This window comes from Balaenoptera physalus, assembly GCF_965194825.1.
Source record: "Balaenoptera physalus genome assembly, chromosome: 6".
In the NCBI taxonomy this organism is placed as follows: Eukaryota; Metazoa; Chordata; class Mammalia; order Artiodactyla; family Balaenopteridae; genus Balaenoptera; species Balaenoptera physalus.
This window is the reverse complement of record NC_138885.1, coordinates 61,125,392-61,145,838: the sequence shown is the minus strand read 5'-3', so window position 1 is coordinate 61,145,838 and position 20,447 is coordinate 61,125,392. Positions and strand designations below refer to the sequence as shown.

At 36.3% G+C, this 20,447-nt stretch overlaps 1 protein-coding gene across 2 annotated transcripts in view; it reads right to left on the bottom strand.

Annotated features, from left to right (window-relative positions):
* XIRP2 (xin actin binding repeat containing 2) overlaps positions 1-20,447 on the bottom strand; it is a 65,129-nt gene that overhangs the window by 27,455 nt on the left and 17,227 nt on the right. For both annotated transcript variants that reach the window (XM_082464819.1, XM_082464820.1), the window contains exons 2-3: positions 14,991-15,151; positions 10,237-10,374 (exon numbers count right to left, since the gene is read on the bottom strand). In XM_082464819.1, the coding sequence (XP_082320945.1) occupies positions 10,237-10,374; positions 14,991-15,047 (195 nt within the window). In that variant the 5' untranslated portion in view covers positions 15,048-15,151. The remainder of the gene's footprint in view (positions 1-10,236; positions 10,375-14,990; positions 15,152-20,447) is intronic.

Here is a 20,447-nt window from a genome sequence, read left to right as displayed (position 1 = left end):
CACAGAGCCTATGATCATTATATTTAAGTAATTTAACCTGTATTTTGTGTGACATGATACTGTCTGTCTCACCACTACTCTTACAGGAGGAAATCAACATATTTGCATCTGATTCTGATATAGAAAAAGTAGCTCTGTATGTAAGCATCTATAATTCTCTCATCGGTATTTTTTTTCACACTCCCTCCTCCCCACAAATTATTGCTTTTCTTTCTCTATTTTCTGTACCCAGACTAGATGGTACACTCTCATTATCATAATCCCCTCTCTAGTAATGAAAGGCCTGGAAAAAATAAAGACAGGAAAGAAAAGCAACTGAGGAAAAAAAGGAAAACTATTTTTGATCCTCTAAAAGAAAAACAAAACACAGAAAATAAGATTGGGGGGAATTTGTTGATATCTTTAGAATAGTGATACAAAATGCTTCTGATAAAAGGCTCACAAACTGAACCCCAGCCTAAAGTACTGACTTCATCGAAGCACCCTAAACCTCCCCAAACAGTTCTACACACTTCGCAATATGATGAATTGCAGGATCCAAGGGAGGCATTTCAAATGCCATAGCAGGATGACGTCTCTAGAAGACCCTGGTATTTACCCAAGGATAAGGAAGATGAATTGAGCACTTCTCCCCCTCTTGGTGTCCATCTAGTGGCTGGTATATGATGTGCCCTGTCCTCCTGATGGGGTTAGAAATGAAGTAGTCTCCTAAAAAGCTGTTTCTTGGACCACGCTGGGTAGATCACTCAGGATAGATAGGGATAAAGAACAAGGACAAGAAAAAGCTGTTAGAAGGAGATGTAATCTTACTCTGGGTTCTGTGATGTTGAGATTTGCAAAGAAGCTGGAAAAAATGAAGGATTTCTTAAACATATCTCTGTAAGAGCATGGTGCTAAGGACAGAATCTCTTAATGCCTCTTCCTTTGCTCAGGCCTTGTGTTCTTCCAGTTTTTTTTAGCATGATAATTCATTTGTAATTATGCAAACTAATAAATAAATGAACACCCAAAAGAATGGACAAGCTTGACTCAATCCAATCATTTTCAGAGATCCATGAAGACAGGTTTATTCTGAGAAATATCAGACCCAGAAGCAGCAGAAAGAGCTAATAATATCCTCTGATGTCAAGTGCTTACAGAAAACACCCGTTTTATAAAAGTAATCATGTGGAAAAAACATTTTGCAGATTTTACTAAGCTCTGCAAACAAAATGATTGTGTAATGTTAAGGGTTTCCTTTGTTGTTATAATTTTCCTTGCTCCTCACAAACTAGCAAAATCTCAGAACTTAAAATTCTATATCTTGCCATTCTATTATAAAATTTAAAAAGAAAGTAAATTTAATTAGTATATTATAAGATATTGTCTATATACTTGAGAATTCTATTAAGCATAATTATACTAAGAGCACAGTTATAATTCTAAACTAATAGGAGACCAGACTGAAGAAGGGGCTATACAAATGTATTTTTTTTTCTTTTCCAACTTTCCCTAAATATCCACTCCCTCCCATAAAAGAAGACATAAAATTTGATTATGTCAAAACATCTGTGTTTTACATCTTTATCAACATCAAAAACTTTTTCAGATCACCTGCTGAAGCTCTAAGAACATGAAACTCTGTGCTCTCACTTTGTGTCTTTGAGGAAAGGGTCTAGGTGACACTCTCTCAATAACCATAGGCCCTGTGATAAGAACAATACCCCACCTTTTCTCCCAATTCCTTTCACTTTAAAGGAGTGAAGGGTATATCTGTATGTATACTTGTCTTCTGTAAATGAAACTGAAAATGGATTCTATAAGAACAAATAGGTTTCAGAAACAGAAAACTCACAGTACCATTAAGAAAAAGAGAAACTTTGATAGTAATACTCCAATAATTGGGGTAAATGTTACTACTACAAATTTTATTTTGGAGAATAAGATGAATCATAGAAAAGCAACCAATTCAAGGTTTTTTGAAAGGATTGAATCTTGCAACTCAGTTTTACTTATGAGTATTTGTACCATTCACTGAGGCCCTGACTGCCTGAGAAAATGTGCCGGGGGCCCCCTTCCTCTGGTAATGTTTCTAAACCCCTCCAAGCCACCAGGTAGATTAGTTTGTTTGCTCATTTTCAGCACAGTAAAGGAACCCAGGGAGAATGCACACATTGGATGGACTATACTGTTTCATCAGGAAGATAGAGTTTCCACACAAGACCCAGGCAAATGCTTTGCGGATGTCTTCACAGTGTGGGGTTGGAATGTGTTTCCCTTTATAATGATGCACTGGAATGGCCTGCAGTGCTGTCCCAGGGGAGGGAGGTGTGAATCCCTCTGTGCACTAGCATCTACCAACAGATTCTGCAAAAGAAGCTGAAGTTGGAAGTTGCAAAGGAACCATGACTGAGACTTTATGGTCACACCTCAGTAGACAGTTAGCAATTACCATCAACTTCATTTGGGGACAGCAGAAGTTGAGAGTTATAGTGTGTGGCTCTAGAGTAATGTGATTAATGCCAGTAGATCACATAAGACAGTCTTATAGTGCTTTATGGGCACACCTTGTATCCCAGGGGGAGTCCACATATTTGTTTAGCTGTGTAACGAGCCAAATGTCTATGAGCATGTTACTACATGATTTAATAAGGTTTGTCACTTTATAATCGTCTTACGTCTTTCAGAAATTAATATTATTTTTATAGAAATATCAAAGGTACAAACCCAAGAGACATTAGGTATCCAGATTATATAATCCTATGAAATTAAGGTTTTTTAATGAAAGATGGCAATATTAATGAGTTAAATCTCAGTCTTAATTAATTATTGTCATATCAGTGGAGCTTAAGCTAATAAATTCATTATTTTTAGTTTATTTTTATTCTAAATGCTTTGATATATATTTCTTTAGTTCACTTATATCACTCCATTATCTAGTTTTTAAAAAATATTTGAATATATCTTTGTATATATGCAAAAAAAAAACCCCACTATTTTAATACAGTCTGCCATTAACAAGGGAGTTAACTGGGCTTGGAGGTACCAGTAAATTGGTCGTTTGGCTGATTGGCATTTATTATATTCACCATGATTTTTTTAAGCCCTTGATTTCTCTATCCTCAGCAGCCCCTGTTCTATTCTTCGCAGATTTCAAGAGAAATCTCAGTAGAAATAGAAGGGCCTTGGTATCAGAGTGAAGAATGAGGTGGGCAGTGGAGAAGCCTCAGATGAGAAACTAAGAGGGGAGTGGTCATCTCTGGGGTAACAAATCCTGGCTCAAGCTTGCGCTGCCATGCTCATTGCTGCACATGAGATTCCCCGGGAGGGCTATAAAATTCCCTGATCCCTGACCACATGCCAGGACAATGAAACCAGAATGACCTGGGCTGCCTGAGGAGTTCCAGTGTATGACCTGAGGACCACCTTACTGAGAGCCTAGGAGACTTAGATGACAAGAGCTCCCACTGAGATTTCAGGTCAATTCTAAATCCTTATCCAGTCAGAGAAAAGGTAGGAGGAGACATGTCAGGAGCTCTGAAGAGGTCTTGCTTCAGGTCCAGATGTAGAAACCAGCAGACAGAGGACTTATTGAAACCCACTCCTACTACATTCCTGTACCCCAACCCAGGGAGGCCTGGGGTAGAAGCACGTAATAGGCGCTCCATAAGTACTGGAAGCCCCATTTCTAGACAAACCAGGCACATACGGGCTTTATGGAAGCAGGAGAAGAATTAGTGGTTTGTTGGGGCTGGTAGAAAAAGGCTTTTATCCTGAGAAATACACATTTTCACAGAGTTTAGTTTGTGTTTTTGCTTTTGTTTTCCTCATAGTTGGGAAAAGCAGTACTAAATGCAGTTAATTGGCTTCGCATCTTGAGCAAGGAAATTTTTTTTTACCAAATATAATTCTTTTCCATTCAACTTCTGCAGGAAAAAATGTGGGATTCCACCAAGACCTAGAGCTATAGGAAGGTGGACACGGGTAGGAAGAGAGGAGACAGATGGAGACTGGGTAGCAGGAGGTCACCAGTTGCAAAGCATGTACAGGGATGTTAATTTTAAACTAATCCTTAATTGCCTAATGAGCTTCTAGGAAATGATTCTGTCTCCCCAGGCTAAAAAACTGAAAAAAAAGTTAAGGTGTGAGGCACAGAACAATGCCATCCTTCTTTGTCATCTTACCTATACGTAAATGTTTATGAATCGCAGTCTACTTTGAGAATAATTACCACTGGATTATGCTTTAGTGGCAACACTACTAATGATAATAGCTGGTGTTTGCTCAACATTTAATATCTGCCAGGCATTCTAGTAAGAATTTTACATGAACTGTCTCATTTTATTCTTAACACACCTGTTACTTCATCCTCATTTCACAGAATAGGTTATGTGGTTAACTCAGGGAATTCTAACCTGGGCTGTCTGACTCTGGAGCCAATAGGCCTAACCATTAGTCTAAACTGCCTCATTTTGAGTGGGGTTACTTTAGTTATAATAGTCATTTTAAAACTGTGCACACAACTAAAAAACTTTTCAAGACACAATTTTGGTCACAACCTTGTGTGCTGATAGAGATCTAGGTTAGACTGGGGTTGTTGATAGCAATCTAGGCCCTTGAAAAATCGTGCATGTGGCAGAAAGCTAAAGGTAGGTTTAAAACATTTACGTGAGAAATGCTTTGCAATGTGGACGTTTAGCTGATAAAATATGTTTATTTTGCTAGAAAATAATTATGGGTCACCTTTAAAGAGTCTAAAACACACAGATGTCAGATTATATCTGTCACAACCTGTCAAAAATATTTTCTATCAGCCAAAAATTGTCCAGAGGTTGTTCCGAATCCACATAATCCTACAGAGTGCTAATGTTTACATGAGGATTTTTGCAACAGCAGATGTATGCGGAAAGATACATACTGTCTTGCAGCTCCCTACTGGTCCCCATCAGACTTGGAGGCAGGGAGTGAAGGTCAGGAATACTTTAGACTCCTGACATAGATTCAGTGCAGCCATTTTCACATGACAGCAATTACCTAAGCGCTGTATCGCACTGATTACTTACCAGACTTTTGGGGGCCCATCTGCTCTTCCCTACTTAAGCCACTTAAAATGAAAAAGAAAAAAAAAAAACAAAAAAAACAACTCCAGAAAAGAAGAGGTTTCTAGGACTTCACGATTAATACGCAAGGAGCTACTCAGTACTGTGTAAATAAAAGAGAAAGAAAACGAAGAGGAAATAAGCATGAGAGGATGAAAATCAAACCCTGGATGTGAGACTATAGCACAAAGAAGGAACGTCTTAAGACTGCTAATGGGTCCAAGGTTTGTTTTTTGGAGGAGAGGAAATGTTCTAAAATTAGATCGTGGTGACACTGCACAACTTTGTGAATATATTAAACAGATATTGAAATGTACACTTAAAATGGGTGAGTTCTATGGTATGCAAATTATCTCAATAAAGCTGTTAAAAAAGAAGAAAGAGAGGAAGAAAATCTTAAAAAAAAAACCAACAACCCAGAAACCATGGAAAGGGTGAGTGAAAATCAACTCTGAAAAGAGACAATGGCCATTTCATACCAACAACATCTGCTCCAGCATACTTCAAGACACCCCTTTAAGGATGAGGGGATGGGTTATTGTTTTTTTGTTTTTCCCAAATGGAGCCTGCTGTACTGAGTGGATTAAAAATATCCCTCTGAAATGGTCCTTTCCATTCTAGCATTAAGAACCTACTGATTTTCACTGGCACAGAATTCTGAGAATTCAATCCTAAGACAAAGTCAGAAACAATGCTAATGTGATATTTCTAACCTAAATATCAACAGGACACATGCCGAATGGCTCATAATCCCTTAAGGAGGGTTGGATTTCATTCACATCTACAGGAATCAGTAATGGCTGCTTTGAAAAACAGAATCTAAATGGGTGATATTAAAAATGGGTAGTGCTAACTACCAGAGCCACCTAATAAAGTTTTCTCCAACACATTCTTCTAAGAGGCTGAACCCTCACCCCAAACGTCCTTCACCCAGGGGCCCTGACTGTTGAGAGTAGCTCCTTTTTCTAATTTACATAAGGGTACTCCACAGGCTAGCAGTGATGCTGGTAACTGTCAAACAGGCAGAACCATAAAGCATGAGTCTAGAACACATAAATAGGACATCATTCCAAGTTTAAAATGTCTGGCATAAATGAATGTTCCTATATCTTGTACCTCCTTTTGTCCCCCCTATCTCAGAACCTCTTTTTCAATAGGTATGAAATAATCAATCAAAAAACAGAGGGACCTTTAACCTCAGAGATAGCTTAATTGTCCAAACTTGTTTAGTCCCATTGCTGATCTCCCAGACAAACTGTTTCCAAATAGCTAATTACCCTGAAATAGCTCACTTCAATACATTAGGAAGGAAAGAGGCAGATTGGACTGAATTATTACACCTTATGAAATTATTACTAATTGTGATATTAAATATTGTCAGAAATCCAAAACAAATGTTCTTTCTTTTAACTCTAATTAAACTTGATTTCCAAGCTAATATTAATTTTTATATGGCAGCAAAATAAATATTTTTCTGACCAGTGGCAGACTTAGCAGAGAGCTAAATCTCAAGTACTTTCAACAAAGAGACTGAAAACACCCTCAGAGCCGACAATAACTTGGGTAAGACAGAATTAACTGTCTGTCTACCAGTAAATGTTTTGTTCTCAATCCCTGCTGATAAAAGAAGTGATTTTTAGAATGCATTCAGATAGCTTTAAAAGTTTAAGTAAATATCTAAGACATGATTTTTCTATGTTTTCCTCTCTCATAACCAAATTTGATATGTATCTCAAATTTCCATTAAGGATTATAAGTTAGTCATTCGATTGTCTAAGATACAGATGACTTTTTTCTTTCATTTTCCTACAGACTTCTGCATACAGTTCAATAAATGATATTTACTAGTTTATCCTTCCATATATTCCCTTTATATTTTATTTATATTGCATTGTACTGTGACTTAGATTTAGTTATTCCTCATGGAATTATGGGGTATTATTAGTGTATCTAAACGTAGATAATGAAACTGAAGTCCAGAGAGGTCACTACAGGCCCAGAGTCATGCAGATATTCAGATTTTTAGCACCTGTTTTTTTATTACTCTCACACACTTTAGTATGTCATGGTCACAGAGAAGGAACTACAGCTTATAATAATAAACTATATTTGCAAGGAGCTTATAGTGGATATATATATATATATATATATATATATATATATTTGCTGGTTTGGTTGTGTTTGTTTTTCACCCAGCATTCATTTATTCTTTGTTCATAAGGGTATGCTGAGATCTTCCACGTAGGTAAACAGGTACAGAGGCCTCAGCCAATCAGCATCCTCTAGCTACAGCAATTTAGTTCTAGGGGGAGCATATGTATTCCACTTAGAGCCAATTAGATGCTGTAAGGTTTTTTTCCCTGGGGCTTCTGGGAAAAGGATTCTCACTCTTTCTCTGCATCGTTTTTACTCCTTTCTGGGGAAAACCTGGGAGAGAATGGGGCCAGAGGAAGTGAGGCTGAGAGGTAAAAAAGAAGAAATATGATCAAGGAGATACCCAGTTTTTTAAACAAACACTTGTGAAGCGCTTATAAAGGGCCAGGCACAGTCTTAAGCACTTTACAAAAACAGCTTACTTAATCCTCTTAACAAACCTATGAGGTGGGTACTATTATAATCTTGACTTTATAATTGAGGAAATTGAGACACAGAGAAGTTAAGAAACTTGCCTAATGTCGTTCAGCTAATAAATGAAGGAGGGCTTCCCTGGTGGTGCAGTGGTTAAGAATCTGCCTGCCAATGCAGGGGACACAGGTTCAAGCCCTGGTCTGGGAAGATCCCACATGCCGCGGAGCAACTAAGCCTGTGCGCCACAACTACTGAGCCTGTGCTCTAGAGCCTGCGAGCCACAACTACTGAGCCTGCATGCCACAACTACTGAAGCCCGCGTGCCTAGAGCCCGTGCTCTGCAACAAGAGAATGAGAAGCCCGCACACTGCAACGAAGAGTAGCCCCTGCTCGCTGCAACTAGAGAAAGCCCGCCTGCAGCAACGAAGACCCAATGCAACCAAAAATAAATACATAAAATAAATTTATAAAATAAATAAATAAATAAACGAAGGAGCAGGGATTTGGGCCTAGGTGATCATGCTCCATCCCAGTGCTCTTAGCTACTACGCTAGAGACATACTGTGAGTCCTTAATTACATCAATGGTTCATAATGGGTTCTCAAAGAAAAGAAGGAAAGAGGGAAGGAAGGAAGAAGGGAAGGGAAGGGAAGGGAAGGGAAAGGACATCCCTGATTTTTTGCATTTGCCAATTCCCTTGGTATAAATATTCTCAACATGGCTGATTTCAAGCTATTAACACGATATTATCTGGTTTGCAAAATTCCTGAAAATGTAATAATCAAAGAGTTGGTACAAGCCAGTTGCTCTAGTACACCCCTGGAACTTACATCAAACCTCCCTTCCACAAGACTGCATTTTTATGAATCTGTAATGTTCCTTTTGGTTTACGACTCTTGTGGTTGGGTTTTTGGTCTTTTGCAATATAAAGCATCCTAACTGATACCAAGTTTCACAGATGATGAAATGCTTTCATGGAAACTGCTCTTGGTCATCTTTGACCGCCACAATCACCTCATGAGATAGACAATACACTCATCAGTTTCTCCATCATAACTCAACAGAAACTGAGACTTGAGGGGGTTATGAATTTGGACTATGTAGTACTGGCTACATAATTTGCCACACCCAGTGCAAAATGAAAATGTAGGGTCCCTTATTCAAAAATCATTAAGAATTTCAAGATGACAGCAGAGCATGAAACTAAGTGCAGGGCCCCTCTAAGTATGGAGCCCTGTTTAACTGCCCACAATGAAGATGGCCCTGGGTCTATGGGACTCAGCTGATAAATGTCAGAGGTGGTGTGTGAACTCAGATCTACAAGTCCCATAGCCCTTACACTCTATCACACTGCTTCCCTGCAAAATAAAGGATATGGAAATACTTTACCTATACTTCTACGTAGGTTTTATTTAAATTATTAATGATGACTATATAGCATGTGGTTGATCAGTTTCAAGTAAACACATATACTTGATTCACTTAGAATCCTATGTTGCAAGAGCTATACATTAGGTCACAAGTATATCCAATCTTAATTTATTTACATTACATTTCCTTCAGGCAAAATTAAAAGAAATCTTACCGTAAACTTATTGTGAGCAACTTACATTGCACATTTTTTTCTTGTTTACTTTTCAAACAAAGCCAGAAAAAGAAAACAAGTACTATTCCACATACCAGACTTTTAATCAATCTATCTGATATACTGCTCCTGATGCCACCTTACAAACCCAACTGCCTTAATAGTCACAAGTTAGGCAACTCTAAATACCCTAGGGAGTTTTCTGAAAAAACAAGCAAGCAAACAAACAAACAAAACCAAAAAACAAAAACAAACCCCACATTTATCTCTGACTACAACATTTCAGAAATACCCCAGTTACTTTCTTCCTCCTGGAAAACCTGGGCCTAAGTCCAGCTGTTTACAGCACAATTACTATTTTCCAAAGTGCCAGGCTCACTCTAATGAGTTTTATTACTTAGATTTTCACATTCAAAAATCATAACCCATGACAATATTCGGTAATATATGACAATGGAGTAATGAAATGGGAAATAATCTTTTATATAAGAGAGCATTTAGAAGTTGTATTATGCAGTTTTATATAACATCTGGTTTCCACTACTCAATGTTTGGTGATTTTTAAAGAAAGCAGAAAACTCATCACGATAAGCAGCTGAATAATGCTTCAAATTTAATCTATGCAAACAAATAACAGATAGTTTAGCATGAATTATAACCTAAAGGCAGAGGCTCAATGTAAATATTGTTCTCAACATTTCTATTTACCTGTTGACTAACCTAGGCTATTTAATTTTCATTTTTGTTTGAGACATTAGAAGCCAAGAGAAAAAATATTCCAGTATGATTCCCTAGAAACATGGCAAAATGCTCCAAGTAAATCAATCAATACGTTGATATGCTTTAAAGGTGATTTTCTAAAACATTTTAAAATTACAATTCTTGTTAATGAGTAATGAAAATAAATATACCACCAAAGAGGGCAGGGATGTGTGTTTTATATTAGCACTGAAATGAAAGCGTTTCAACCAGACATGATTTATCCTTTACCAACAGTAGTACTACCTGCTCAGATCTGCCCTGGTGCTGGTATTGGTACTGAGTAAAGGTATTACAGGAAGAAGCAGTTTTGTCCTTCTCAAATTGTTTCTTCACTCTGGCCAAACCACCAGGCACTGTGCGCATTTCTGATTCTTCCAGCATCTAAGAGAAGAAAAAGGAAAGAAAAAGGAAATTTCAGCTTGACATCTTCTCAGGATGGGATTCTCAAGCTATTTTTAAAAAAATGGTTGATAATTATTGGGTGGTATATTAAAAAGATATTAACATACACAATTATTTCCAGAGGATCTTATTACAGAAAACCTTAATAAAAATAATTTCTCCATGTTGTTTTTTCCTGTATCAGTCTTTTGATATAAAGTCAGAGGATCTTCAAAATATTGAGTTAATTTTCCTTATCTCAGATAGATTTTGATGTCTGGAGATTAGATCTGTTAGAATGGATTTCTCTCATAATACACAGACTAGCAGAAATTAGAATAATGGATTCAATTTTAATCCACAACAAAGTTGTCATTAAAATTCCAAATATAGGTAACACATTATTAAGAATATTAAAAAACATTTGACTTATTCCAAAATGTATTTAAATCATTAAGGATGAACAAAATAGCTTTGAAGCTATTTTGGGAAGCATATTTTTATTAATATACAAAAATATTAATATTAGTAAAAATAACAACTACTTAATACATAGTGCTGAGTGATTTTCTATGTATTTACATACATTTTGTCACTTGATGCTTCTCCATGTTCTGTGAGATACGGTCATTTATGGTGGGGATGTCTAAGTTTAGAAGGATTCAGGTCTATCATGGGCATTTTACAGATGAGAAAGCCTATTCCAGTAGGTGTCATTTAGAACAACCTGAATAACTTTGAGGAGTCTTGTCAGATATTATGCCCCTGTGGGAAGTGCAGTAATTCAAAGGCTTTGGTTCTGATGATTCAGCACATTCCCCAGCCTAGCGGGCACTCAAGCCCAGATGGGATGACAACTGTCAAGCAAACAGGCCCCAGGCCAACCCACTTTCCTCTAAGATACATCCAGGTCCACCTGAAACTGGGAGGAGACTCAGTGACACTTCATTCACAGGAGGTCTCCTGAGGTCTGGCCTAGTCCTGACATAACCCTGGAAACCTTGAGACCTGAGAGTAACTGAATGCCTGTGAGCTGAGGTTCCCATACCTTAGACTGTGGACTCCTGGGATCCTGAAATCTTTACCCAAATATGTAGTTCCTCAAACAAATACTAAAAATACAGCTACTAAATTGGGGTTTTCCATACTCCAAAATACTGGAGGTGAAATTAATATTCAGGATTATCTGAATTACTAGCAAATACTCAAGTGGTTGCTTTATCAAGTTCATAACCTTTCCCTAGTTACAGGGACTGCCAAATATTTAAGAAAATGCACATTGACTCTATGGAAAGAAGGGATACATTCTATCAAATTCTGCAACAAACTTCATGTGTAAATCCTGGTCAATTACTGTCACTTGATACATGTTAAAGTCATTAGAAATTATGGCATCTCTTTTGAAATTTAAGATAAAGAAAGGGAAGGGTGAATTAAGGCTACAATATTTCTTTTACCCCCTCTGCCATTTAATTTACATAAATGGCCTTCTTCAACTGATCATATGCAGACAATATATACATATTAAATTACAGAAATTAAGGCAAATTTTGTTAAGAAGAAACTTACTTTTTCCAACAACTATAAAGTGTCCAAATGATGTGCAAATTAATCTGGTAAGCCTCATTAATTATGCTAACGAGTGGATACTTTACTAGTGTGTGCATTTACACAAAAATATCAGTTCCTATACTGAACAGGGTGCCTCTTATCTACTAAATGAATTAAAAAACAGATATATCCATTCATTTACTTTAACACTGTGCTTTGGAATCAGATCATGTTACACAGGCAAAAACGCATATAGTTGATTATTTCTACTAGTAGTACAACCATGACCCCAGCCCTCCTGATGCTGCTCTCCGGCCTAAGGGAGAAAGTCCTTTGAGCTATAGTTTAGTTAGTGGTGGTGATGAGGTCTTCTTGTTCAGCTCAGCTTGGAAAGTTTACATATGTAAGATGGCAGGACTTACTCAAGGAGAAGCCTATGGCCATGAGCTGGAGTGATGTTTCTTTGCTCAGACTGAGATCACTTTGCCTTGTTTACCACCATGTACTAACATCCCAACTAATCCATGTAATTGTAAATGACCACATAACTTAGATTGCTTTGTGTTGAACCTTTTTAAAAATGTTTATCCTTATTCTATGTTTCTTATTCTTGGACACAGAAACAAGATTTGGAATTTAATGGATATGCCGATAATAATTATTCTATTAACGAGTTAATTTAAATACTTAATACAGAACCTACCTAATGTTATTTTAATAATAAGTTAATTTAAATACATAACACTTAAACCTAGGTAAGTATATTCCATACAGAATCAGCAATTTCCTTTACAAAGAACTGTTCTTGGTTTGTAGGGCATAATAGAAATAACAGTCTGGGGAGTTGGACAGACAGTAATTCTAATCCCAGTTGTGACACTTAAAACCTTGGGCTAGAGTTCCTGAACCTCAGTTTTCTTTCCTATAAACTGGGAATAGCAATATATTTCTCACAGATTTCTTGCAAGTGTTAAAAAAGATAAAGGAAATAAAACTGCACAGTACAGAACCTGTTACTTTGTTGCCTAACAAATGTTACTTTTCCTTTCTCCTCTAGGGGGCTTCTGAGGACCGATGCCTTTTCACAGGCAGGCCTTTCGTTTAGGTTCAACAAAATGCCATCTGCCTGAGTCTAGGACAAAGAGAAACTGATCTAGGACAAAGAGAAACTGATCTAGGACAAAGAGAAACTACTTCAATGTGACTGAAATATAATGGATTCAGTTTGGGGCCAAATCAGTGACTTCCAAATTTTGCACATAAAATATTTGGTTTATTTGTATAGACAGAAATTTTGTTATAAGCAGTTTCCATGATTTTTTGATTGAACAAACATTTGATGCAACTGACCAAATAAGGCAGTTATTTTGCTTTACTTTAGATATTTATCAGGATTTCTCTGAGACAATATGTGTGCTCAGTTTTTCTCAGAATATTAGTTTAGGGCCAAACCAAACAGTAGGGCACTTTTTTTGGACCAAAGATGCTTTCTTATATAAGAGGAGGCAGTTGAATATAGTTAAAAGAGTACTAGAGTCAAGAGACTGGAATCTAGTCTGGCTTTGTCCCTGTCTAATTGCATGATCTACCATAAATCACTGCCCCTGAATTTGTTTTGTCTGTAAATGGGCAGGAAAGAGAAGGATTATTAAATTCCTTATATGTAGAATTTCTTCAGAATAGCATTAAAATTTAAAATTTTTATATTAAATAGTGAGATAATTTAGTTTCCTTATGTGTCCAATTTAAATATTCTCCTTTTAGTACACTATAAATACGAATCATGCCTTATACAAATTTGTTTTATGGTATATTCTCCTAGTGTTTAGCAAGATAAAAGTCTTCCTAGATAAAAGATTGCTTACTAAACAACCAGTCTTTAACTAGGTATTTTCAAAGTCCGCTTGCTTCACCAAGAATCATGTTTCCAATTTAGAATACTAATTTGTAGTAAAGTTCCTTAATGATCCAGCAGGGGGTGCTATGTAAGAAGAGTGAGTGGCAGGAGGCGCTGGAGGGATACTATTAGTTTTGGAAGTGATGAAGTTACTTATGTCATTTCTGTACATTCATTCAAAATCTATGGTGCGCCTGAAATGTATTTCAATAACTATGTAAAAACTTAAATGTCATCTAGAATTGCAACATTGTTAATGAGTTTGGCACAGTCATTCTTGTCTCTGAATGATTTGTAAAGAAAATTGTTCAGAGCAGCTATTTTAGAATACCAGCCTTCTTGGCTATTCTCTCTCTCGCTTTCTCTTTTGGTTAAATGAACAACTTTGCTAATTTGGAGATTATAATTATAAAAGAATATCCTTATATTCCATTAAGCTATAAAGCTGCTACTGATAAAATGACTTACCAAATCCTGTGGATCGAAGGCCACAGAATATGGAACCCAACAAATTCTTTTGAATATGACTTTATTATGCATTTGCTCTAAAAACTGGTGGTCTTACTGAATCCTGCTGTTTCCTGTAATCATAATTGGTTTAGCAGAGTCCCTACATTGCTAATCTCCCTCATTTCTATGTTGATTAAGCTACTTCTAATGGATTTAGGGCATACAGAGAAACGACAAAAGCAAAAGAAATTATACTGCCAGTGAATTTAAATGAACTATAGATGAGACCAAGGAGGGCAGCATGTAGACCCACATTATTAAGATCTGAAATTAATTCCCAACCTTCCCAAGGAGAATAGCTATAGGTTAAATGATAATTATGGCAGTAGTAACACATTTATACAGTGCCTTAGGCTTACACGTAAATTATCTCTTTTACTCTTCACAGAGACCCTCTGCAGCAGATGGTTTTTTCCCATTTTTCAGTTAAGGAAACTGAAGTTCAGAGAAGGGTTAAGATAGTAGCTCAAGTTCACACAACTAATAAGTGGCAGAGCTGAAGCTTAATTTCAGATACTCTGGATTTGATACACACTAGTTCTGTGTTTTTTCTACTTTATTCCATTGTCCAGTAGTATTCTTATGGTGCAGTGTTACGGAGGCATGTGGAAGGCAGACAAGCAGCCTGCCTAATGCAGAAGCGCTAGAGGCAGCTTACATTGGCGGAGGAGCTGCGGCAGTCACCCTTGGAAACAGCTGCCTGGTACCTCGCCATCCGCTCCTTCAAGGACACCACCTCCTGGAGGTCTGACACACCCTCTCTCTGCGCAGCACTGTCTTCTGCAAATCCACTCGCAGGCTTACTAGGGCCAGCAGTCACTGAAAACAAATGTAGCATCGTTTCAGGTTTTGAAAAGAAAATAGCATCATCTTAGGAACAGTGAAGGCACTTAAAACATCTGGTCTCGGAAAACAGACTGTAACATTCCATGGTATTTTCCACGTTTCATGGTCACCCTCTTTTTTTCAAGCTTTCAAGCAAAGCTACAAAATGCCTACACAGAAGCATATGCTTATGCAAACAGCAGAAGAAAATATTGTCCCCACTCCTACTCCTGCAATTATTCTGATAAACGATAGGTATTTATTAAGAGACACATAATGTTAATGAACATGTCCTGAAGCATTATGTGTTGGAGTTATGCTAAATGCTATAAAAGCATCATCTCATTTACTTCTCTAACATCCTCATGAGGTAGGTTCTATTATTTTCTAAAATTTATAGATAAAGAAAATGGAGAGTCAGAATAGTTAAAAAACTTTCCCATGATCACACAATTAGTAAGTGTCAGATCTGGTGGTTTGACTAAATCTTTGGCAAGTCTAAAAATTGCTCTTTGCTTCTCTCCCTACCCTTCAACCCTCAAGGAGATAAATCTAAAATACGTGAATGCTATGAGAACTACAGACTGTGGATTTTTTTCCTTTTGTTCCATAGAGGCATGTGTAACATAAGAAAGAAATAATAGTCCCATTAAAAAAAACCTTTGTCAGTTGTTCCAGAGCATCTTATATTTTCCCATGTAAGCCATCTACCTGACAAAAGTACAGGGTATTAGGAATTACATACTTGCCAACAGAGCAAAAGACTGATTGCATGATCACAGAATAACAGTTGTTAGAAACAGAAATGTCTTAGAGATGATACAGTCTCACCTAGTCTAACCAACTCCTTTTAGGCATAAGGAAACATGTCTAAATATTTCCTTATGTGAAAGAAACCTAAGGACCCTCCCTGGTTAATGTGATGGTTATTTAGATATAGGTGCCAGAGTTGGTTCCAAAACTAGTTTTTCTTATTTTATCCAGTGTTCTTTGCTGTTATCACTCTGCTTGTTGGTTTACTCTTAAAGAATTGTAATTACAAAATCATTTCAAGGGCTCCTTCTGGGACCAACCAGTATATGGTGTGTGTGTGTGTGTATATGTGTGTATGTGTGGGTTTTGATATGTTTATCACTCATTCATACACCCCCTGCCTTTCACCTTAGGGCTGGTAGTTTTTTGGACTCACAGGGTTAGCGGTCTTTGGTATACTTTGTTATTTGAATCGGTTTGATTTAATTACAATGAACCAAGTCCCAAACAACCCCAGGTAACAGACCACCAAGCTGTTCCTTCCCTGCCCTGTTCTCCCTACCTTCTTACCCAGTCCCCACATTGAACCATCTTATTACATTGTTTGTTCTTTCTATTAGCTTCTCCAAGATTTCTGTACATAACAGCAGTTGAGAACAACTACTGCAACCCAGGAAAAATTAAAAATCATTTGTTTTTTGACTCCCTGTGTATTTGCTTTTCCTTAAGGACTTCTTATTCAGTTAAAATTTTCATTTATTTTAATAAAATTTGTAAACATATTTTTAAAATTTTAATATTTATTTTTTATATTTTATTTCACACAGTATTGAAAGGAAAAAAATATAAACGAATAAGACCTTGTATCATATGAATGCTGTGATTGTAGAAACTGATATGTTCCCAATAAATGTCAGTTAGTTTTTAAAATTCAGCTGTCTTGCAAAACCTCATATCCACACAAAGGTACACTCCTCCAGTTGATCCTGATAAAAAGAGATTCCCACCAACTACTGAAAGTCTTTCACATGCTGAAGAAAATACATCTTTATTTTCCTTTCTGGATTATCTATTTGCACAGATGAATTCCGTTTATGTTCAGGTGTACTCTTCTTACTTTGTTGTAAATGGTCACTATATAAATTTTATTGGACATGAACCACTGAAGTTTTTCCACATTAAGATATAAATTTCATTTTGCACATTATTAATTAAAGATGTCATTCTTTTATTAATCTTAACAGAAAGTCAGCAGTTTATTTTTGCAAAAATTTACAGAGAGTAGTTACTTTCGAAATACTTCCAAATGGTTTTTATCATTTTCATCCTACTGGGAAATGCCTAAGATTAATGGTCAGGAAATCAGTTGCCTGAGTATTAAGAGATTTGGATTCCATTGCCTTGTAGCCTTTTATTCTGATCACAGAAAAAACATTACATTTTAATCTCTCTCTCTCTTTGTCTCTCTTTGTCTCGCTCTCTCTCCTTCCCTTTTTCCCATCAATAACTTTGCCTACGCAGGTAGGGTCGTGGAATAGAAAACCAACCTTCAGCTAACAAACTGTGTCCATGTTGTTTCTTAACCTCCTAAGTCAGTGTCTTTCAATTTCCTCATCTGAAAAACAAGGTGATGTTTCCTGACTAGGTGCACTATAAGGCAGTGCACCTATCTGTTCCTATCTTGATGCTGATGACACCTGATGTAAATTTGTAGGGTTGATAAGACAGTCCCTTACTTAGGGACTTAGGGATGTGTGGGGAAGAAGATAGGAACATTGGTCACCTGACCTCACAATGTGCTATTTCAGAAGACTTGGATGCAACTGAGATTGGAAACAGTGTTAAATGAGTTTAGGGTAACTATAAAGAGAAAGGTAACACAGAAGAACAAGTTGGGTGTAAGACAGACTCAAGGATGTATTGTACAACATGGGGAATATAGCCAATATTTTGTAATAACTGTAAATGGAAAGTAACATTTAAAATTTATATAAAAATTTTTAAAAAGCAAATAATTGACTGAAAAAAATGATGCTACTGTCATCAATAAATAAGTCTATAGAATAAAGTAAAAAGTACTTTGACCTCTTTATTTCACTAAGAGAACACTTGCTAATATCTGAGTTGTGAAGCTGATATTTGCTCTGTCTGATTTACAGTACAGGTGTAAGCAGAGGTGTGTCTGATTTCCTAGCCGTGGTGAAATCAGAAGAAAGGAAAGTTATCAAAGGTGAGAAGAGAACTAAGGGTATTGAAGGTTTCTTAGAAGAATTAAAATACACATTGAAGGCAGTTAATAGAGTAATATATGCTGCAGAAGAGAAAACCAATAACATACTAACAACAATGTGAAAGAAGATGACAAAGATAGAGAACAGACAGCAAAATTCAAACTAGAAGATAATAGCATTTCCGTGGGAGGGAGGGAGAGTGGGCAGAACAAATGAAATACAATAGAAGAAATTTTTGCTGAAGATAAAATTTGGGCATAGATTTAAAGTATGTACCATAATATAGGAATAAACTTAATTTTAAAACACCAATATATCAGCAAATCCTAGTAAAACATTTCAGAATCAAGGAAAAAGAAAAGTTCTACAATTATCCAGACACATGAAGAGTTTCTGTGATGAAGAAACAAAATTCAGAAATCCTGAGGTATCTTCTTTAAAACACTGAACACTAAAAGCAGTTAGAGAACTGATTACTGGTTACTGAAATTTTAGTTTTGAGGACTACTCTATGTGAATTCAAGTTGTTACTCATGTGAGAAGTCAACAAAAAGCCAAACACAGTCCATTTAACAAAAGTCAGCCAAAAAAGAAAACAAAGAGCCTTAACAAAGAAAACCAAATGTAATAGTGTAAAACCAAATGTAAATAAACACGGGTCAAACTTCACCCTAAAAGACAAAGACAAATAAATCCAACCATATGCCACCTGCAAGACACAAAATTTAAAAAGAAAATATTGGCCAAGAAATTGTGAGGCAAAAATAAATGAAGAGAAGTTATCATGACTATATTCCTTTCATGCAAAGTAGCATTAAAGACAAAATATGTTAAATGAAATAGAGAGCTATTCTGTAGATAGAAGATGCTGCCCCACTATGAAGTTGTAACAACGATGTGACTCTACATGCCGACTAGCATAGTACAGAAACATATAAAGAGCATCTGCAACAAGAAGAAGAATTTTATGGGACTGTAATTGCTGTGGATGACTTTAACTTTCTTCCATCTTTGCCATATGAAACTTCAAAAATAAATTATTTGAATTATATAATTAATAAAGTTTATTTTAATATACTTATTCATTATTATCAAATAAACATTGATTATCTATAATAAGCATAAGACACATTCACTATGCTCCAGAGATTTCAGTCTAGTTGGTAAGAGAAACAGGCAATTATAGCCCAAGGAGTTTATGGTTTTGCACCAGGTGAGTTGGGAGCCTACAGGGGAGAACCTAATTCACCTGGGCGTGCCAGTGAGCTAGGTGTCGGGAAGGCATCCTGAGAAGTGGAACATTTGCGCTGAAACATGAAGAAGCTGGCCATGTGACTATGTGGAAGAGAGAACAATGCAGAAATGGGAGGAAACAGCAGAATTACCAACAAATCATGTTGGGAAAAGTAGGTAATGATTTTGAGGAAAACATTCAGAGTTCCTTACCACACTGCATATTACACACGGAGTATTAGATAAAGAGTTAAATGCTTTTTAAAATGATGAAAAATTCTTAGAGAAATATAAGTAATTCATAAAATGATCTTAGTTGGACTTTCTAAGCATGAAAATTCAAAGTGAAAAAATCTTTCAAAAAATTTATAAGGCAAAAGGAAAATGGAAAAGGGACAATTATAATAAATATGTTGAAGTGTTAATTTTCTGGAAAGAATATTGGTTGGAAAAAAAAAAACTAACGTTATTGAAAAGACAGATAAAGGACTTAAAAGAATGATTCACAAGTAAAAAAATAATAGCAAATATGTATAAAGTGCTTTCTATGTGTCAGATTAGTTAGTGTTTTTAATGGTCTCAACCACCCTATGAGGTAGAGACTATATTTATTTTTAATCTCCATTTTACAGATAAGGAAACAGAGACACAGAAAAGATTGTAAAACTTGCTCAAGATCATGTGGCTGGTGAGCTTCAGAGCTGGAAGGGAAGCTAGACAGTCTGGCTCCAGGTTCTGTGACTTAAGCGCAATTCTATGTATGCTACATCTCAAGAAGTACCAGAGTCCAAAAACCAAAAGACAAACCCAAACAATCACTTGCCCAAGGAAACAGATGAAGGAAAATTCAAACAACAAAAAGATGCCTTTTCTGTTGTTAACTGACTCATCGCCTATGCAATAAAATATATACAATAAACAAATAGTCCTGGATAACTAACGCAATGTATAAGTATGACTCAAAAGAAATTGTAAGGTTCAATAGTAATTTGAACTCTCGAGCAGAAAAATGAGAATTTAATGATTTTTTTCTTGGAAATTTTCTAAAATCAATTCAAGAAGCCTTTATTTAG